General features: G+C 36.3%; 1 protein-coding gene across 2 annotated transcripts in view; it reads right to left on the bottom strand.

Moving 5' to 3' along the window:
• Positions 1-862: 862 nt before the first annotated feature.
• Positions 863-16907, bottom strand: part of COL25A1 (collagen type XXV alpha 1 chain) — a 453131-nt gene continuing 437086 nt past the window's right edge. The window contains exons 34-37 of one of the 2 annotated variants that reach the window (XM_081304125.1): positions 15283-15336; positions 11188-11265; positions 9351-9389; positions 863-4997 (exon numbers count right to left, since the gene is read on the bottom strand). In XM_081304125.1, the coding sequence (XP_081160251.1) occupies positions 4962-4997; positions 9351-9389; positions 11188-11265; positions 15283-15336 (207 nt within the window). In that variant the 3' untranslated portion in view covers positions 863-4961. Of the gene's footprint in view, positions 4998-9350; positions 9390-11187; positions 11266-14348; positions 15337-16907 lie in introns of those variants that run through there. The other variant, XM_081304126.1, reaches the window with a different exon arrangement.

Genomic DNA, 16907 nt, shown 5'->3' with positions numbered 1-16907 from the left:
GTGTGTGAGAGGATCAGGTGGTCCATGAGAGGTGGGTGGTATCTCAAAGGATTCTAAAATTTCCATCTTGTGTGCCTGGGTGGCAGAGGGTGAAGTAGGCACCATTCACTATGATACAGCAGCCTAGCAGAGAATCAGGGTGAGGGTGAGGATGATGAGCCCCTGTGGGACAGCCAGGTGGACATGGCTAAGGCAGTGGTTAGGAAGGGAAGAAGAAGTCTGAATGGAGATAAAAGACTGAATGAGCTGTCCTGGAGAAAGAATGTGCAGCAAAGAACAAAAGCCACAAGAGGGGATGAAGGCCACAGCCCCGAGGGTCATTATTTAATGATCAGGTAAAGGAGGAAGAGCTGACAGAGTAGAACCAAAAGTAAGAAAACACAAGCAGAGACACGTGACAGCAGAGTGTAGGAGGGTCGCAGTGTTTCTGGTTCTCTGAACTTAACGCCAATGGTAAGATCAGGAAAGATTAGTAGTGGAAGGTGCTTTCATTTGAGACTTGCAAATAATTGGTGGCTGGGTGGAGGCATTTAGTCAACCATCATTCACTAAGTAGCTATTAAGTGATTATTATAATCTACCTTCTAATCTCACAGTATGACTAATTAGATGGGGTGGATAAAAGAGACAACTGAGTGTAAAGTCAGTCAATTCACCAAGATAGGAAATTCTGGAAGAAAAGTGAATTTGGAGGGGAAATGTCAATTTGATAACATTACTTAAAAACCCAGAAAGTACTAGTTCTTAAAGACCACCATAATTAGGCATGTGTACATAGTTGAATGGTGGTGGTATGATATTGTAGAAAAGCAGAATAAAATTCTGTGTGGACTGTGTCGGAATCAAAGAAAACAGGCCAGGGTTGTCATGAATATCAATAAAGCTTTATAACAATACAATTCATTATCATTGTTTGGATTAATATGTAATAATTACACACTTTTTACATTATGAAAATAAGTCATAAATAGTGTAAAAATAATTCTGAAGATCAACTTCTCACAAACTAAGAACCCTGAAACAAGTTTAAAAAGCAAATAAAAACAAAGTAGAAACTGAACAATTCTCTGAAACAATGCAATTATCTCCAAACTGCAAGTCGAAAACTTTGTGTCTTTTGCTTCAATAATGTCAGCTGGAGAAATTACAATGAAACTGAAATAAAAAAGCAAACAGGGAGAATTCAACCTTTCAAATATTTACATTAGTGAGATAATCAGGTCTGTGCCATATTTACAGTGATAAGACACAACACATTCTTAAAATAATCAATCACATGAGACTGGCCCACGAAACATTCAAAAAATGCAATGTAATGTTTGCCAATTTTTTTTATTTTCCTCTTATTTTGTGTTTATGTGAGTTTTTGGCAATATAAAAATAGCTGCACGTATAGATGAACTTTAAAATGTAAAAAACACAAATAAAAATATAATATTTCCTAAAGAAAAATAAGATACATACATCTTTTAAAAATGTCAAGTTGAATGAAACATTTACAACAGTATAAAGAATATTCACATAAATGTCAACAATATGTAAGACATTCTTTTGTGAATCCAACTCATTAATTTTTCTGAGATATGAGAGAATTTTAACTGCATTTTGAGAAACGTTGGTAATCTGTCAATAAGTCAAACATAACAGGTCAGGTTGAAAAAGTCTTCCTTTTCCCCAAGAACAGTTCCATCAATAAGCAGCATAGATAATTTATTCTCTTAAATGTATTTTTAATGAAAATGCCATTAATATGTTTATTGGTATTGGATTGGCAAAAAACTAAATCTACTAAAACTTCAAGTTAGAGGAGCATTTCTGTTCTGGCATATAACAAATCTAGCCAATATGAAGACACATTAGGGGAAAATGGGATGGAGTATGGACTGAAGGTCTTTATATTCTAAAATAATTCAGCAGAATCATAATTGGTTAAGCATGTTTAGGATGTGTGATTTTTTTGACAGGTTTTGTATCACATGTGATTTCTTCTTTTTGGAAAGATAAGGTTCCTAGTGGACCTTGACTTCCTAGAGATAGCAGGGTTTTTATTTGTTGAAGTTAGAAAATTCTACTTTTAGTAGTCTTAAATATTAATATAATTTGATTATTAAGAAATAGAGGAAAAACAAGGTTTCAAATAGGTAAAGCTATGCTGATTTGATCATTTTCCAAACACACATATTGTGGACAAAGGACATGTAGTATAAACTACAGGATGCATAAATTCTTGTCCCATTAGAACATCATATGCACAAACTGCAAATTCAAAAATAATACCTTTCTACTGGTACAAATGAAAGGCATTCCAATGTTCTGTATAAACTCAGATGATAAAGAAAACTCCTCCAGGTCTGCTATTGAAAATGCAAAGTGAAAACTGGAAGAGTAGTGTAGGTGTATTCATGCAACCGCGTGGAGTGTGCAGACTCCTCTATCACTGATTGTATCAAGTTTCATCAAATTATATAAGTTGAAAAGATGAGTCAGTGAAAAAGAACAAAAATTGATAAAGGCACAGTATGTATAAAATTCACATGAAACAAAGGGACCCATGATCCAAGTAAAAACACATTATCTATAGGCACACTTTACATTTAAGAGAGGATGGTCATTGAACCATAATTAGAGCAAATTCATGAATTTTAAAAGTAAAATCACACACTGAGTTTAGGAATGCTAATAATCAGAGAAATGAAATTATCCATAGTAGGGTTGCACTGTCCATAAAGAAAGAATAAAATACATTAGCACCAGCCAATGTGAATGGAAAAGTTTTAAAGCTAAAACACGACAATTTGCATCTTTTAAAGATGTTTTCTCAGAAGTAAACCTTGATTTATTTCCAATGTGTCTTTCATATATTTTTCTCAATCCTCTATCCAATAATATAAATTAAAAGAAATATTTAAGAAAGATGTTTATCAACATATATCAACAATCATAATTATTCATTCGGAAGTTATCTGGAGACTCCCTGTATTGATGACAAAATGGATGCATGAACATACTTTAATAATGCAAAACTTTCAGATCATCTACGGTGTTTAAGACCTCGAAATTCCTCTGAATCAGGAGGAGTGACATCATCCCATTGTTTTTTTCAAGGTAATAAATGAAATGTAAGTTTACAACTTCCTTTAATCATGGAATAAGTCGATGCTGTCAAATCACTTAACTCAAATCAAAAAACCCAATATATACACAGGACAGCCCTGTATTCCTTAAAGGGCCAAATTCTAAAACTTTGTTTATATGTGAAATGCCTCTCTTTTGATGTTGAGGTATTCTTATCTGAAGCTGTGTAAGTTTTAGGTAGTGATCTCAATACCTCTTTCTACTAGAAGAACAGAAAGAAGGATAGAAATATAGCTACCCGACTTTTGTTCAAGATGTTAGTTGGTTTTTCTAAACAGAATATAGTTCCACTCCAGTTCACTTTTCCCAAACCATTTAAGACGAATCATTTCAGATGTTGAGCAATAACTTATCCTACCTATGCCATATGAGGCACTCTATTATTTTCAAAATGCTAAGTTGGCTTGGGGTGTGGAATGTTACAAGAAATACTACCAAGTAGACTAATCTAATAGTTTAAACATGCCTTTAACCTTGGAAACAAGATAAATTAATTTAAAAAGACACCATTTTGAATCATTCAAATCAGCAATGAGCAAATTTCCCCTCTGGTGGTTTAAAAATAAAAACCAGACACACAAAAAAACTTATTCACAAAACTAGAAATTTCCCAACGAAATGGCATTGAATCCTTGAAGGAAATTAAAATCTCTACTGAGCTAACAGGTGACTACTATCAACAATGTTTCTCCTCATGTAACCTTTCCACTTAAGCCACTTCAAAACATGCGACCAACTTTTTACTGTGCAAAGAAGTGCTCAGTCTAATATGGTTAGGTAATCTTTGAGCAAGTAGATGAAAACATACTTATGGCAACTGTATTTCACAGCTTTTTGAGAACTTGGGTTTGGTCTGTGAATAAGAAACATTAAAAAATATTAAAAGAAAGAAATCTATAGAAAAAACAATCATAAGAAATAGAAGTGAGCTAATGCTCTAAAATCTTGTCTATCAACTGATAATTTGTTACATTCATCATGTAAAAAAAGTCAAAAAATACTGAAAAAATGCTTAACTTTCATGCTTTACAATGATTAAATTGAAATCGAAGTTGCTTTTCTCTTCAGTTATTATCTAAAACAAGAAAGATGTCATTTTGAGTGTTGGCACCAAATTATGATTTGATGACTTGTCTTAAAAATATTGCTTGTGACAGATGTGACAAAAACTGAAACAAATATTTTCTAAATATTCCTGGGACTAAAAATGAAACCCAAAAAATATTTTAAAAAGAATGGAAAATATCAATCTGTTTCTAGAACTTGTAGAAAATGTTTGGTATGGCTGGATCTTGGAAGGAAAGAAAGCTCTCACATCAACTTTGGTAGAGATTGTACCGGTGAGCTCCTCTGCACCTCCAGGAGAGGACATTTTGGCTGCCCCTTCTTGGGACATGGTACTTCTTCAGCAATCTGGGCTTAGATGCAATGTACACACCCACTGTTCTCGGAACAGGGACTGCCATTCCAAGGATCTCCTGTCGCAAAAGAAGTGCTGCATGGCTCTTTCTCCAAAATCACCCAGATTAACACTCACTGGAATTCAATTTATTAGAAAAAAAAATTCTGCTATTCTGGGTGTTCGCATTTGTAAACCTCTTTCCTACTTGGTCACATGAGAGATGGCGCAGGATGCTGAACCGGTCCTCTTCCCATGTCTTCACTGCCAAGAGCAGCACCAGGAAAACCAGCAGCAGCAATCAGCTCACCCCCTTGGTATTTCAGCCAAGGTGGCCCCATGAGCTCACAATACTGGAAGCTGGAGATCTGCAGCTGGGACTGCAACTCCCTCAAAATGATAGACCAATTGTGTGCTTTCCACCAACTTATCTCTTTTTGGCAATAAGCCATGGTGTAACCCCCTTGAGATGACAAAAGGAATAAAAGCTCAGATGTAATCAAAGGACTCATAAAGCAGCATGCTAGCATCTGAATTTGCACAAGGACAGGCAGGTTTGGCACACAGTCATGCTTTTTTAGTCAGTTTCAGTAGGTGGTGTGGGCATGAATCATTGCTCACAGGGAAGGTGACTGGGGAAGTGATAGCAAACTCCAAAGTCAGTCAGTATGGTACATGTTCATAGACTCGAGTCCATATTTGGTCACAATTTCATGTAAACTATGTCATGGCACTTTTTGTCCATGCAATTCACAAGCCCAAAGTAAGAAAATAGCAAGAACGATCATTCTCTATCACAGATGTCCATATAAATACATATCTTCATATAATATAAAGAGACACTGATCTATATGTTTTTGCAGACTTCTCACTGGTTTCATAAATTGCCCAATTTCAGATGTAAGTGGAAAAGAGATGGACACGTGTACTACTGCGGACGGGAAGAAGCAGCTCTATGTAAACATATCTCAGACTTGTAAAATCTGCAATTCTGTTTTCAACTATAAATATAGAAAGTGGACCATTATATACACAACTTCATGCTTGGAAGGTTAGATTCATCACTGCAGAAAAACAGACAATAAAAAAAGACAAATACACGGCATTAGTAGTCTTGGATAACAATTCTAAATTAACATTTAAGAAAGCTGGTAGAACCTTGACTACAGTGTTTATCAATGCGCTAATGGATCACACGGTGTGTGTCCCGGATCTAACTTTCTGAACTCTAGAATATTACAAATTCCATATTAAATTCAACCCCTGTTTTCCTTCACCACTAAGAATTTTTTGATGTTTGTCTCGGTAACTGTTCTGGGAAAGCAGAAAATTTAGGATTTTATCACATAGGTAATTATTAAATTCCGTTTTGTATTTGTGCCTTTACATAACCTTCCAGCATTAAAGTGGAAAAAAGTTTAGGATTCTGACCTCAGTGATGCTGTTCACTTCACCCACACCTGTCTACGTATAATGGCCTACTATTCTAGGTTGTGTTTTCCTTTGGGTCTCTCTGCCTCGCTGGAATGTTGGGCAAGGTGGACCTTCCTGCTCTCAGGGCTCAAGCTACATGACAGGTTCCATTGTGATGTCCTAAGACACCGCAGAGCCCAGGCCCCTCTTTATGAGCAGCCATTATTTGAAGATATTCCTAGAATAGAAATAAGATCTGAGAGTCTGAGGAGCAGTGTTGAGATGTGATTTCATAGGGAAGTTCTGGGAGACTTCCTTGACATTGACCCAAAGAAAAATTGGAAAAGTAAAATGCAGGAGAGTGAAATGATGGCAGTCTCTTCATGCAGCTCCACAGGCACGAGGCATCTTTCAGCTTATTCATTAACAACATTTGCTTCTCTAAGAAACACCGATGCTCTACTAGGTGTGCATAGCAGGTTGTGTGCTCTCTGACTTTGAGAGATGCTATTCACTCTACTTATGCACACCATCCTATCAATGCCCCAAACTCTGTCTGTAGGAAGCATTCTTTTCTCCAAACTCACTTTTCTCAGATTTCAAATTTGATGCGAGTTTGGGTACCAAAACCAATGTATTGCAAATAATTTACAGAATTTTAAAGATTCTTTTTTTTTTCAGGGTTTAAAACTTCACTTAAAAAACACCTCTTACTTGGTGTTAAAAAGATTCTGTTAGCTCTACCTGGAAAAGTTAAGTTCAGTGAAGTATTAAATCAGATGAAGCTACCTGCTACTAATACAACAGTTACTAACAGGGCATTATGTAAAAATGTGGATGTGTAACCGATGTGATTCTGCAATCTGTATATGGGGTAAAATTGGGAGTTCATAACCAACTTGAATCTAATGTATGAAATATGATATGTCAAGAGCTTTGTAATGTTTTGAACAACCAATAAAAAAAAATCAGATGAAGCACAGGGCTAGAGGTATTTCTTCTAGTGAGTAGTTTCCAACCTATGAATGATGATGGATGATGATAAGCTTAATAGCCTCTTAATACATTCTGCTATTTACTCACTATACAAATAACACTTGGACTAATGCATTGTACTTCAGTTCTAGCTTAGCAACTCTTTCTGTGTTGACAAATTTAGAAAACTGAACTATATCCAGAAAGAAAAGCAATTTGAGCAAAGATCAAATAGTTCTGCATGAAAAAACACTGAATGTGGCATGCCAAGAAAACTTGTTAGGCACAGTGATTTACACTGCTGCCACAATCTGAATTTTAAGTCACACAGACATTTGCCAGTGTGTTTACAGTCTAATAAACACAACAGTGTTTATGAGGGTGGTCCACAGAAAACAGGACTTGGTGAACATCCTCAACTGGACTTATTTTTAAAATATCACTTAAAAATTATTGGACTTGACTATTTGAGATAGCTGAGTTAACCACATAGGAAATTTGAGAACATTCCACTTTTATAATTTTTTCTTTTTGGTTGAAGGAGGTTGGTCAAAGTGGCTTGCATGCGAGTGTGTTTTGGGGTGGGGAGTTAAGCAATACTGAAGTTTTTTCACTGAGATTTTTTTTCTTTGTGTAATAGATTAATAAAATACTTAATCATATGTAGGATATAGTCAGTGTCTTATGGAAAAATGAGTTTTTCCAAGGGAGACTTCTGATTTTCCAATACCAGTCATCTTATTAGCACGTGTTTCATTTCATGAACCCAAATGATGATGAGGCCTTCGCCTCTTGCCATTACTTTGTGCCTTCACAAGAAAGGAAGGGCTTCAAAAGACAGCCACAAACCAATAGTGACCCCGGACTCTGAAGCTGGATAAAGAAATCGGCTTGCATGCATAGTGACTAAGGGCAGCCGTATGAAGAGGGTAGAATAAACCGATGCCTCTCCCTCTAAGTGTACTAATGACTGGATTAAAAAATCATTATATTATTAGATTACAGGGCAAAGGTTAGAAAGCAAATAGTGATTCCAGCACAGGATGGTATTGCCGATTGTGTGAACAGGGCTTTTGGTGGCCAGAGGATAGATTTCTTAGGTGAAGAAGAGGTCCATGTCCTGAGACCCACCCGACCTCAGAAGTGATCCCACTAATTATCTGACAGGATGAAAGTGGAGTATGAGAAGCTACTAAATAAATGACACTATTGAGAGGTTTTTCTTTCCCTGGCCAAGTAGGTGAAACCCTCTAAGAAAGATAGTGCACAGGTTTTCTCAGTGGTGGAACTGCTAACAGGAGAGCCAACCAAGAGTCAAGTGTCTCCTCCTGTTTCTGTAATCCTACATAGTTTTGTTAACTTATATAATTTTTCCAATGTTATCTAATTTAAAATTTTTTTTACATAATTTTGCCAATTTTTGTTTTGTAATTGTACATGATTTTGTCAATGAAGCATGCCTGTCCAAAAATACCAACTGAGCTATAAAGTGTTGGAGAAAAATCTAAAAAGATCAAAGCAGCTCTTATACTGCACCAAGATCATTTTCACTTTAATGGGCTCCCTCGGTCCTTCAGTAGCACACCATCCTTTATAACTGAGTTCACACAATTACTAGGTGAAGACTAGGTATTTTCTGAGAAGCACAGCATATGCTGCTCTTTTTTGGCTTCAGGTTTTGCTGTTGTTTTCTACCCTCTAGCCTCCAAGTTCTGTGTGTGGACAGCTAGACATACCAGCTCTGTGCTCTGAGAAGTTCCTTCACCTCTCTAAATCTGTTTCATTAGTAGGTTACTGCATGGATTAAATGAAATGATTTCCCCCCGTGTGAGAGTGCCTATGGCACAGCCGTTGTACACAAAACATCCTCTATATAGGACATGGTCCCTCTATATAGGACATAAGTATGCAGTGACTAAAGGCAGCTATATGAAAAGGCTAGAATAAGCTGATGTGCCAGGAAGGTGCCAATTGAATCAGGTTCTCCTAGATAAATCAAGGCATCACTGAAAAAAATAGTGTATATTTTCTGCTTTCTCAGCTTTGTGACTAATATTGACAGGGTTCTACCATATATTGTCATATTGGTCTAAGTAACTAAATATAAGTAGAAAAAGAATCACCATTGGAGATTATGCTCAACAGTAGAGAACAAAGAATTTGACAAGCAAATCATTAAGACCCACTGCCCCTTTCCATTCCAAACAAAGGATCAAGTCGGGAAGGTTTCAAATCATGATGTTTGTGAAGAACTGTTTTCACACATCAGCTTAGAAGGAAATAGGTAATAAGTATATTCATCAAGATATTGTGAAGCCGGAATCATTCATGAGTGTCAAATGCAAAAGATCTGTTCTGAATGAAAAGGGCCAGGCCAGGTCAAGAGAAAGGAGAGTACTTCCTTTAGAAATCATTCCATAACACCTACCTTTTGCCAACAGCCAGGCATGGGTAATCCATCTGGGCCCTGTTTTAAAAAGAAAAAGAATTCCTCAGACTCCTCAAAGATGATCAAACTTCATAGTTCACATGCCCACAGGCTTAAAAAAAAAGATTTCTATCTGTTAGGTGGCTTTAGTCATAGCCATCTTTTACTAATTACTATCTCCCAATATATTACCCAGTATCAATTAAAAGGAAGATAATACAAATTTTTTTTCCAGTGAGAACATGTTTTAAAAATATATAAATTACAGAAAAAGCTATGCCTAATGTTGGAGAAGCAATTTACAAAGCATGGTGGTCTTAGGATTTATTCAGTTTATATCTTTTGATAAGAAATCTGTACTATATCTCCTCATTTCATTTAAAGACATTCACAATTATCTTTATTAAGTAGACCAAAAAAATAACTTCTCTTTCTGGTCAGTATGGACCATGATAATGATAATAATTCATGATAATGATAAATAATCAATGATAAACCATTTCTATCTGAAGTTTATAGCTCTTCACATGTCAATAACTTTTCATATTCCTGTACTGAAAGTAGATATTGCAAGACATAATTGCAAGACAGGCAGCCACGAGGTAGATTTTATAGTAAAGTGTTATCTATGGCATTCATCTATTTCTCTATTTAAATTCTTCAGAAGTCAGTTAACATTCTGAATAAGAGATGGGGTTCCTAAATGTTGCAAAATTTATTATAACTTAAAGCGTCAGCATTCTTCAGATACAAATGATATCAATGAGACGGGAAAAGTTGACATACTATGAAGGCATGCTCATATTTTTCTACAATAAAGTGGTTATAAAATACAACTTATCAATACCAAGCAAACAAAATAAGACTAGGCACTTCATATTGAGATTTTATAACTGGAATTATTGCCCAAATAACTTTGTTTTCTATTCATACAACTTCTTAAAAGGCTTGAGAAACATGAATTTACCTTTAAAAAAATCATGCTTAGAACTGAAGACTCATAAGAACATGCAGATCAAGAATAACATAACCATACATTTTTTTCTTTTTACTTTAGAAAAATATATTCTTATTGTCTAAAGGTATAAAAATGTTGAAATAGCTTTATAAAATATTTGGGAAAAATTGGTAATGCCAGATTGGTACAAGGAGAAGGATAAACCAGTAGAATTTTAGATTTTAGTATAAGGAAGATTTTGAGTTCATGCCAATGGAGAGAAGGGAGTTCTGTCTACTTTAGGAAAGTGAGTTTCAAAAGGAGAGACCATTAATTTGAAAAGGTTACGTGACAAAGAAGAGGGTTTGGGCTGCAGACTATTATCTTTGTAATCTCAGAAGTTTGGGTTTCTTCCACATGGTCTCATAACTGCATTCCCTCCAATTGGTTAACTCTTGACCATAGAAGCTTTAATTCTGTAGTTTGGTTTTCTTTATGGCCTGATAAAAATTTTGTGGAAGAGACAAAAAAAATCTTCATTTCTTTTAGAGAAAAAGAAAAAGTTAAAATGAGGGGTAAAGCAGAAGTTATGGCCTAACAGTGCCCTCTGCATCAAATATTTTTATCTAACTTAATCTTTAAATATTTATCAAATAAATTAATATTTCAAAGAACACAGATACGGTAGTCATGTCAGTGGTGAGATTAATTTGCATTCACTGATAACTCATGCTTTGCTCTTCCCTCTGCAGTTTCAGAAGGAGCCTGTTCATGCACATGCATGTAGTATGTTTATCATGTAAAGCTTGCTCCAGAAAGAACCACTTTACACTGATAGAGATGAATACGTAATCAACAAAGGAACTGCATGCAGGGTGGTAGGAAAGAGAAATACTGTACCAATTGGCAAGGGGCATCCAGCCCATCCAGGCCAGGCTGGCCTGGCTCCCCTTTTTCCCCCTTAACGCCTCGGAATCCCTGTTTGTGAAGATTAACTCATAATGTTACTAACACAAGAATTCACTTAAGCACAGATTCTGCTAAAGAAATAACTAGAACAATAAAAGCCCGGGAGAGGAGCAGCCTGGAAGGGAAAAGTAACACCCACGGAAGTTGAACAAAGTAACATGGCACTGGGCATAGTCCCATAACAAGGGCTCGTCTTGAAACAGTGACCTTCTCTCCTGAGGGGTGAGCAATAGCACAGGCTCCTCTTCAGAGCCTATAGTTAGGTTCCAGCTGTACAAGCAATACTTGAGATTAAAGAAATCACGTAGAGCTTGTGGCCAGAGACAAGATGTGGGAACATACCAAGATGGTCTGAGATGCTTCTTAGCATCTAAAAGTCCATGTTAAATGAGGCTACTGGTCCCTCCAGCTTGCTCTTCTCCCGTGTCATCCCCTCACACAAGCCACCTGGAGACAGTTCATGAGTCAGACATACCAACGGGCAGGGTGCATCTAATCCAGGAGCACCCTGTTCTCCTTTCTCCCCTTTAGGCCCCTTTTTGCCTTTCTTTCCCTTTTCCCCCTGTGGATACAAGGGTTTAAATAAAAGACAGGTTTTATTTGGGAGGGAAGTAAAGGTGATTCAAAATATGGCTTAGCCAAGAAAAATCTGGAAGGGCATTTACCACTGTTTTCTGGTTTAGATAAAGCATATTATAATACATAACATACCTGGAGAGCAACAGTGGTCTCCGGGAAACAGTCTGTGGGATTTTAAGATAACTCAAAAGATGGCAGGAGACCCAAAAGGCTCACATATCAGCAAGGCAGATCAGTGCCAACTCCCACCACAATGCCACAGTCATTGTGAATTAGAGGTTTGTGCCATGGATCTATCGAGGATGACAGATACCAATTGTATTGAAGCTAGTGGGGTAGGTAGAGTTCAGGGGAATAATGGATACTGCACCCCATTTTCAATACCTGTCAACTTTCTTCCTTTCAAATCTTCTAACAGTTAAAAGCTGCATTGAGCCAGAGAAAAAGGAAAAAAATATCAGCAGCTTCTACCTTGTTGAAATGTATCCAATCTTATTTTCTGAATCTCTGATCAAAAAATTAAATGTATTAAAAATATACTTCTATTTCTTTTAAGCTTTTTTTTTTTTAATAAAACCAAAACAAAGACTTTTATTAAGCCAGGTAAACAAATGTTCAAAGTACTAATACTTTGCACGGATGCCAATTGTAGAAACAAGTTTCTGTAAACCTAGGGGTCTTCTTTAATTTTCACTGATATCATACTAGATATTCACAATGGTAAATGAGTTTCCAGCTTAATTGCAAGGTAATGAAAGACCCCCAAATTCTGTTTGATGGAGGAAAACTAGTTTGAACTTGGTAAAAATGAGGGAGGCAGGATAATTACATAGTGGGAATGTAGCCATGGAAATTAGTATTTAGGAATCAAGGTAAAGGTTGTGGGAAATCTGCATGGATCACAGGAATGGAGGAATTAAGGAAAGGAGGCAAAAGGAGGAGAAGGAAGGAATGCACCTCAGCTGTTTCACATTAACATAAACATCTGTATATTTATGGACAGAATTGGTGCTCAACAGAATACAAAGTACAATACTTATTTAAATTAGTATATTCATTCTGCAATCAGGATGGCAGTTGCAATAAAACTGAATAATCTCTGAAGCAAAACAACATGAATATTCAAAGGTGAAGAGACATACACAGAACAGAAACATGAGATATGCATTCAAATTAATACATTCATTCTGACAGACCAAGTGAAAACTCCTCATTCATCTCCTGTGTGCCAAAAATATTGCATCAGAAGATTCAGAATCAAAAACATTTGGGTTTCTTGAATCTTGGGAAAGAGAGCAAAGCGTTGTGTTTGGTTGATCGGGATGAGAGAAAAAGTCATGAAAGGCAGAGTGAGATGGAGCTGGGGTGATAGGAAGTCAGATGGGAGGGGCATTTGGAAGTAAGGTGTTGCTCCTTAGCAAATTACTTGAATGTCACAGCATAAAATTGATTTAAGCTTGTTTGCATGAGCTCTTTCCTCCCAGAAAGCAATGGACTCCTCTTCAAGTAGGTGTGACTGAGACCAGGTGTGTTGGGTGTTAGTTTAGAACTCAGTTCTATTTGATTGGTAAATTAGCTCAGATTAACCACTCAAAAGAGTTGTCAGGATTGTTGTTGTGGTAGGCTAGGAGGTTAATTTTTTTATTAATATTTTAGCAAATATCCAGCTCTATGGAAAAGAGACACTATTATACAAGGAATTATGTACAACAGTGATTTGAATTATGTATCTCATTGTGGAGATAAGCATATGGTAAGCACTTGGTAATTTTTTATTCCTCATGTCAAAGTATGATATTCATAAATGTTCACATTTAGAATCTAATTTTCCTAAGTATAAAACTTCTAATCATGGAATCTGTACATAGAAATATGTTTGCATGGGTGATTAATATTCTGTAGCTTTATGCTTTCATAATCTATCACATAGGTAATTTCTTTCTTTTGTGGTGTTGGGGATGGACCCCAGGGTCTCAAGCATGCTATTCAAGCTCTCTAACACTGAGCTACACCCCCAGCCCAATACTGAAAATCTCTTACTTATTTAAAGGATCAAAAAATTGAGTGACATATCTTGAGTGAATAAGATTTGGGGCTCATACAACACATTAGGTAAATACAGAATACATACATAAAATCTTTAAAACCACCTTGTGCTGACAGTTTTCATGCACAATTTATCTCAAAACATTATAGTTGGCATTTGTAATGCAGAGTCAAATAACTTTTTTTGGTCTCAGTTTCCTTGTCTGTGAAATGGGAAATAAGAGCACCATTCTCAGGGTGTTCTGTGAGGACTAAAAGGCTGGTTACATGTAGAGCACCTGAGTGCTCAGTGCATGTGACAACGGTGCTCTGGATGCCACTGCATGGCATCTCTTACCAATAGAAGGCTGACGGGTGCTTAAGGACTAAAGCGTGCACAGTCGTCTGTGGATCCTTCTTTCTGTGACAAATCTCATTTGGCCTTGCTTTCCAGCAGCTGTGAACTTTACAGTTCAAGGGAATCCACTGGGGTTTGGAAACAATGTGTTAAATAGAATAACAGAATTAATCAGAGTGAATTAATCAGAGAAGCAGAATTCCTTTAAATTGGGATTGTGAAGGCCTAATTCCAGTTACTTTAATAATACAGATATGCTTCGTCTGATGTCAACCATTCTTAGATCAAATCAGGTCAAAGATTCAAGTCAAGTACAGACAGGGAAAGAAGGAAGGAGAGGAAAGAAAAGAGGGTTTTTATAATCCTTAATCCAAACTTTTCTTTCCATCATAAACTGTCCTGTTTGGTAGTGGCCCCTATAAACTTGAGCTGATGGTCCTGAGATAGAGCCTCCATGCTCACCTCATAAAATACATCAATATCCTCATTTTCAAAAGCCACAGCAATCAGCTCTGAATCTGACAGTGGCAAGTCCTGGTCTCTGTGTAATGGACTTAACTGTGGTTTATCCATCACATGGCTTGTCCTGTTTTTTGAATAAAAAAAAATTCAAGATACACAACATGTCTATTTCCTGGGAATGTCATAAAGACAAATGAGATGCTGGCTTTACAGGGTTATATGGGCTCAGCCAAAATACCATTGCAGGTTTGTGCTATGTAATTTTATTTTTATGAAACAGAAAAATTCAAAACCCCCTGGACATTTTTCAAAAAAAAAAAAAACTGGTGTCAGGTAGTTGAAAGATTATAGCTTGGCTATCTGGGGATTAGATTCTTTTTCTTCTATGCTAGACAGTGCCTTCATTTCTGGCTGTGTAGACTTCCTTATTCATCTTTGAAAACCTGATTTCTTAGATCAGGCCTCAGTGTGTTTTTGGAGCACAGGACTGAGTCAGAGGAAGCGGCTGATGGAGTCATACAGGCTGAGCGGCAAAGCAGACAGCAGAAGGAGCAGAACAGGAGCAGAATCACACAAGACACGGGTCGGGAGGGACAGGTCACCTTTTCTCCCTTTTCTCCCAGGTCACCCTTCTCGCCTCGTGGACCAGGGAAACCCTGGAGGACAAAAAAGCAAATCCAAGATGTCTATTGGTGTAACAGTGGTAAAAATCACATTGTGGGAAATAAACATTTTAGGATTCATTAATATGAACTAAAAATAGCAAAAAAAAATGACCTAATACTCTAACAACTTAGATCAAATAACACTTAGATGCTAGAAATATATTATTTCTATCTGTACACAACAGGTTTCTTGCTTCTTCTCCTAAGAAATGTAGCATAATAATTTCCATTCTGACTGGAGAGAAATGAAATCGCAGTATAGTTTTAATTTGCATTTCTCTAATTGCTAGAGATGCAAAATGATGATGTGGGGAAAAAGGCACATTCATACATTTCTGATGCGACTACAAATTGGTGAGACCACTCTGGAAAGCAGTATGGAAATTCCTCAGGAACACTTGGAATGGAAACACCATTTGACCCAGTTATCCCACTCTTCAGTTTATACCCAAAGGACTTAAAGTCAGCATATTACAGTGATTCAGCCACATCAATGTTTATAGCAGCTCACTCCACAACAGCTAAGGTATGGAACCTTCAACAGATGAATGGAGAAGGAAAATATAGTATTTATACACAATGGAATAGTACTCACCTATAAAAAATAATGAAATTATGTCATTTGCCAGTAAATGGATGGAACTAGAGAATATCATGCTAAGTGAAATAAGCTAATCCCAAAAAACCAAAGGCCAAATGTTTTCTCTGATATGCAGATGCTAACTCACAATAAGTGGTGGGGAAGAACAGAACTACTTTAGATTAGACAAAGGAGAATGAAGGATGGGAGGGGGAATGGGAATAGGAAAGAGAGTAAAATGAATTGGACCTTACTATCATATGTGCATATATGATTACATGACCAATGTAATTCTACATCTTGTACAACCAGAAGAATAAAGTTATACTCCATATATGTATAATATGTCAAAATACATTCTACTGTCATGTATAACTAATAAAACAAATTCAAAAAGTATTTAAAAAATTTAGCATGGAAAGAATATTGGCATAGTCATTCAGATCCTGGCAAGTTCACTAATTAGTGTAAGTTTGGGCAAATCACATACATCTGCTCTTTATTCCTTTGACTGTAAAAAGGATTAATGACTACCTGTCACATGGCTGTTGTGAATGTTAAATGAGATGATATATGCAAAGTACCAGAATGATGCCTGCATATATCAGGTGCTCAATAAGCAGTCATGATAACTTTTGCTATTGTGTTTACTCACATAATAAGGATAAACACTAATCATTTCTAGAAGCACTTACTTTTTGACATTCTCTACTTTTATAAAATTATGTTACCATCTGAGAAAAATAATAAATAGGTACTTAAAGCTAAGAGGAAAAAATATTGCATGACAGCTGTGAGAATAAGCATATTATTCCATAAGGGTAGCATGGGAGGTGTATTGATTTTTATGCATATTTTTTTCCATAAATGGGTCATGCTGATGTTGAGTACCCTAAATTGGGAATATATGGTGAAGTGTCACTATCTACTATCTATTATTCATTTTATACCAGGCAATTGTATTTGCCTTTGTTTATCTCAT

This window comes from Spermophilus citellus (genome assembly GCF_964194105.1).
Source record: "Spermophilus citellus genome assembly, chromosome: 8".
Lineage (NCBI taxonomy): Eukaryota > Metazoa > Chordata > Mammalia > Rodentia > Sciuridae > Spermophilus > Spermophilus citellus.
The sequence above is the reverse complement of the archived record's forward strand: the minus strand, read 5'-3'. Positions and strand labels throughout refer to the sequence as shown.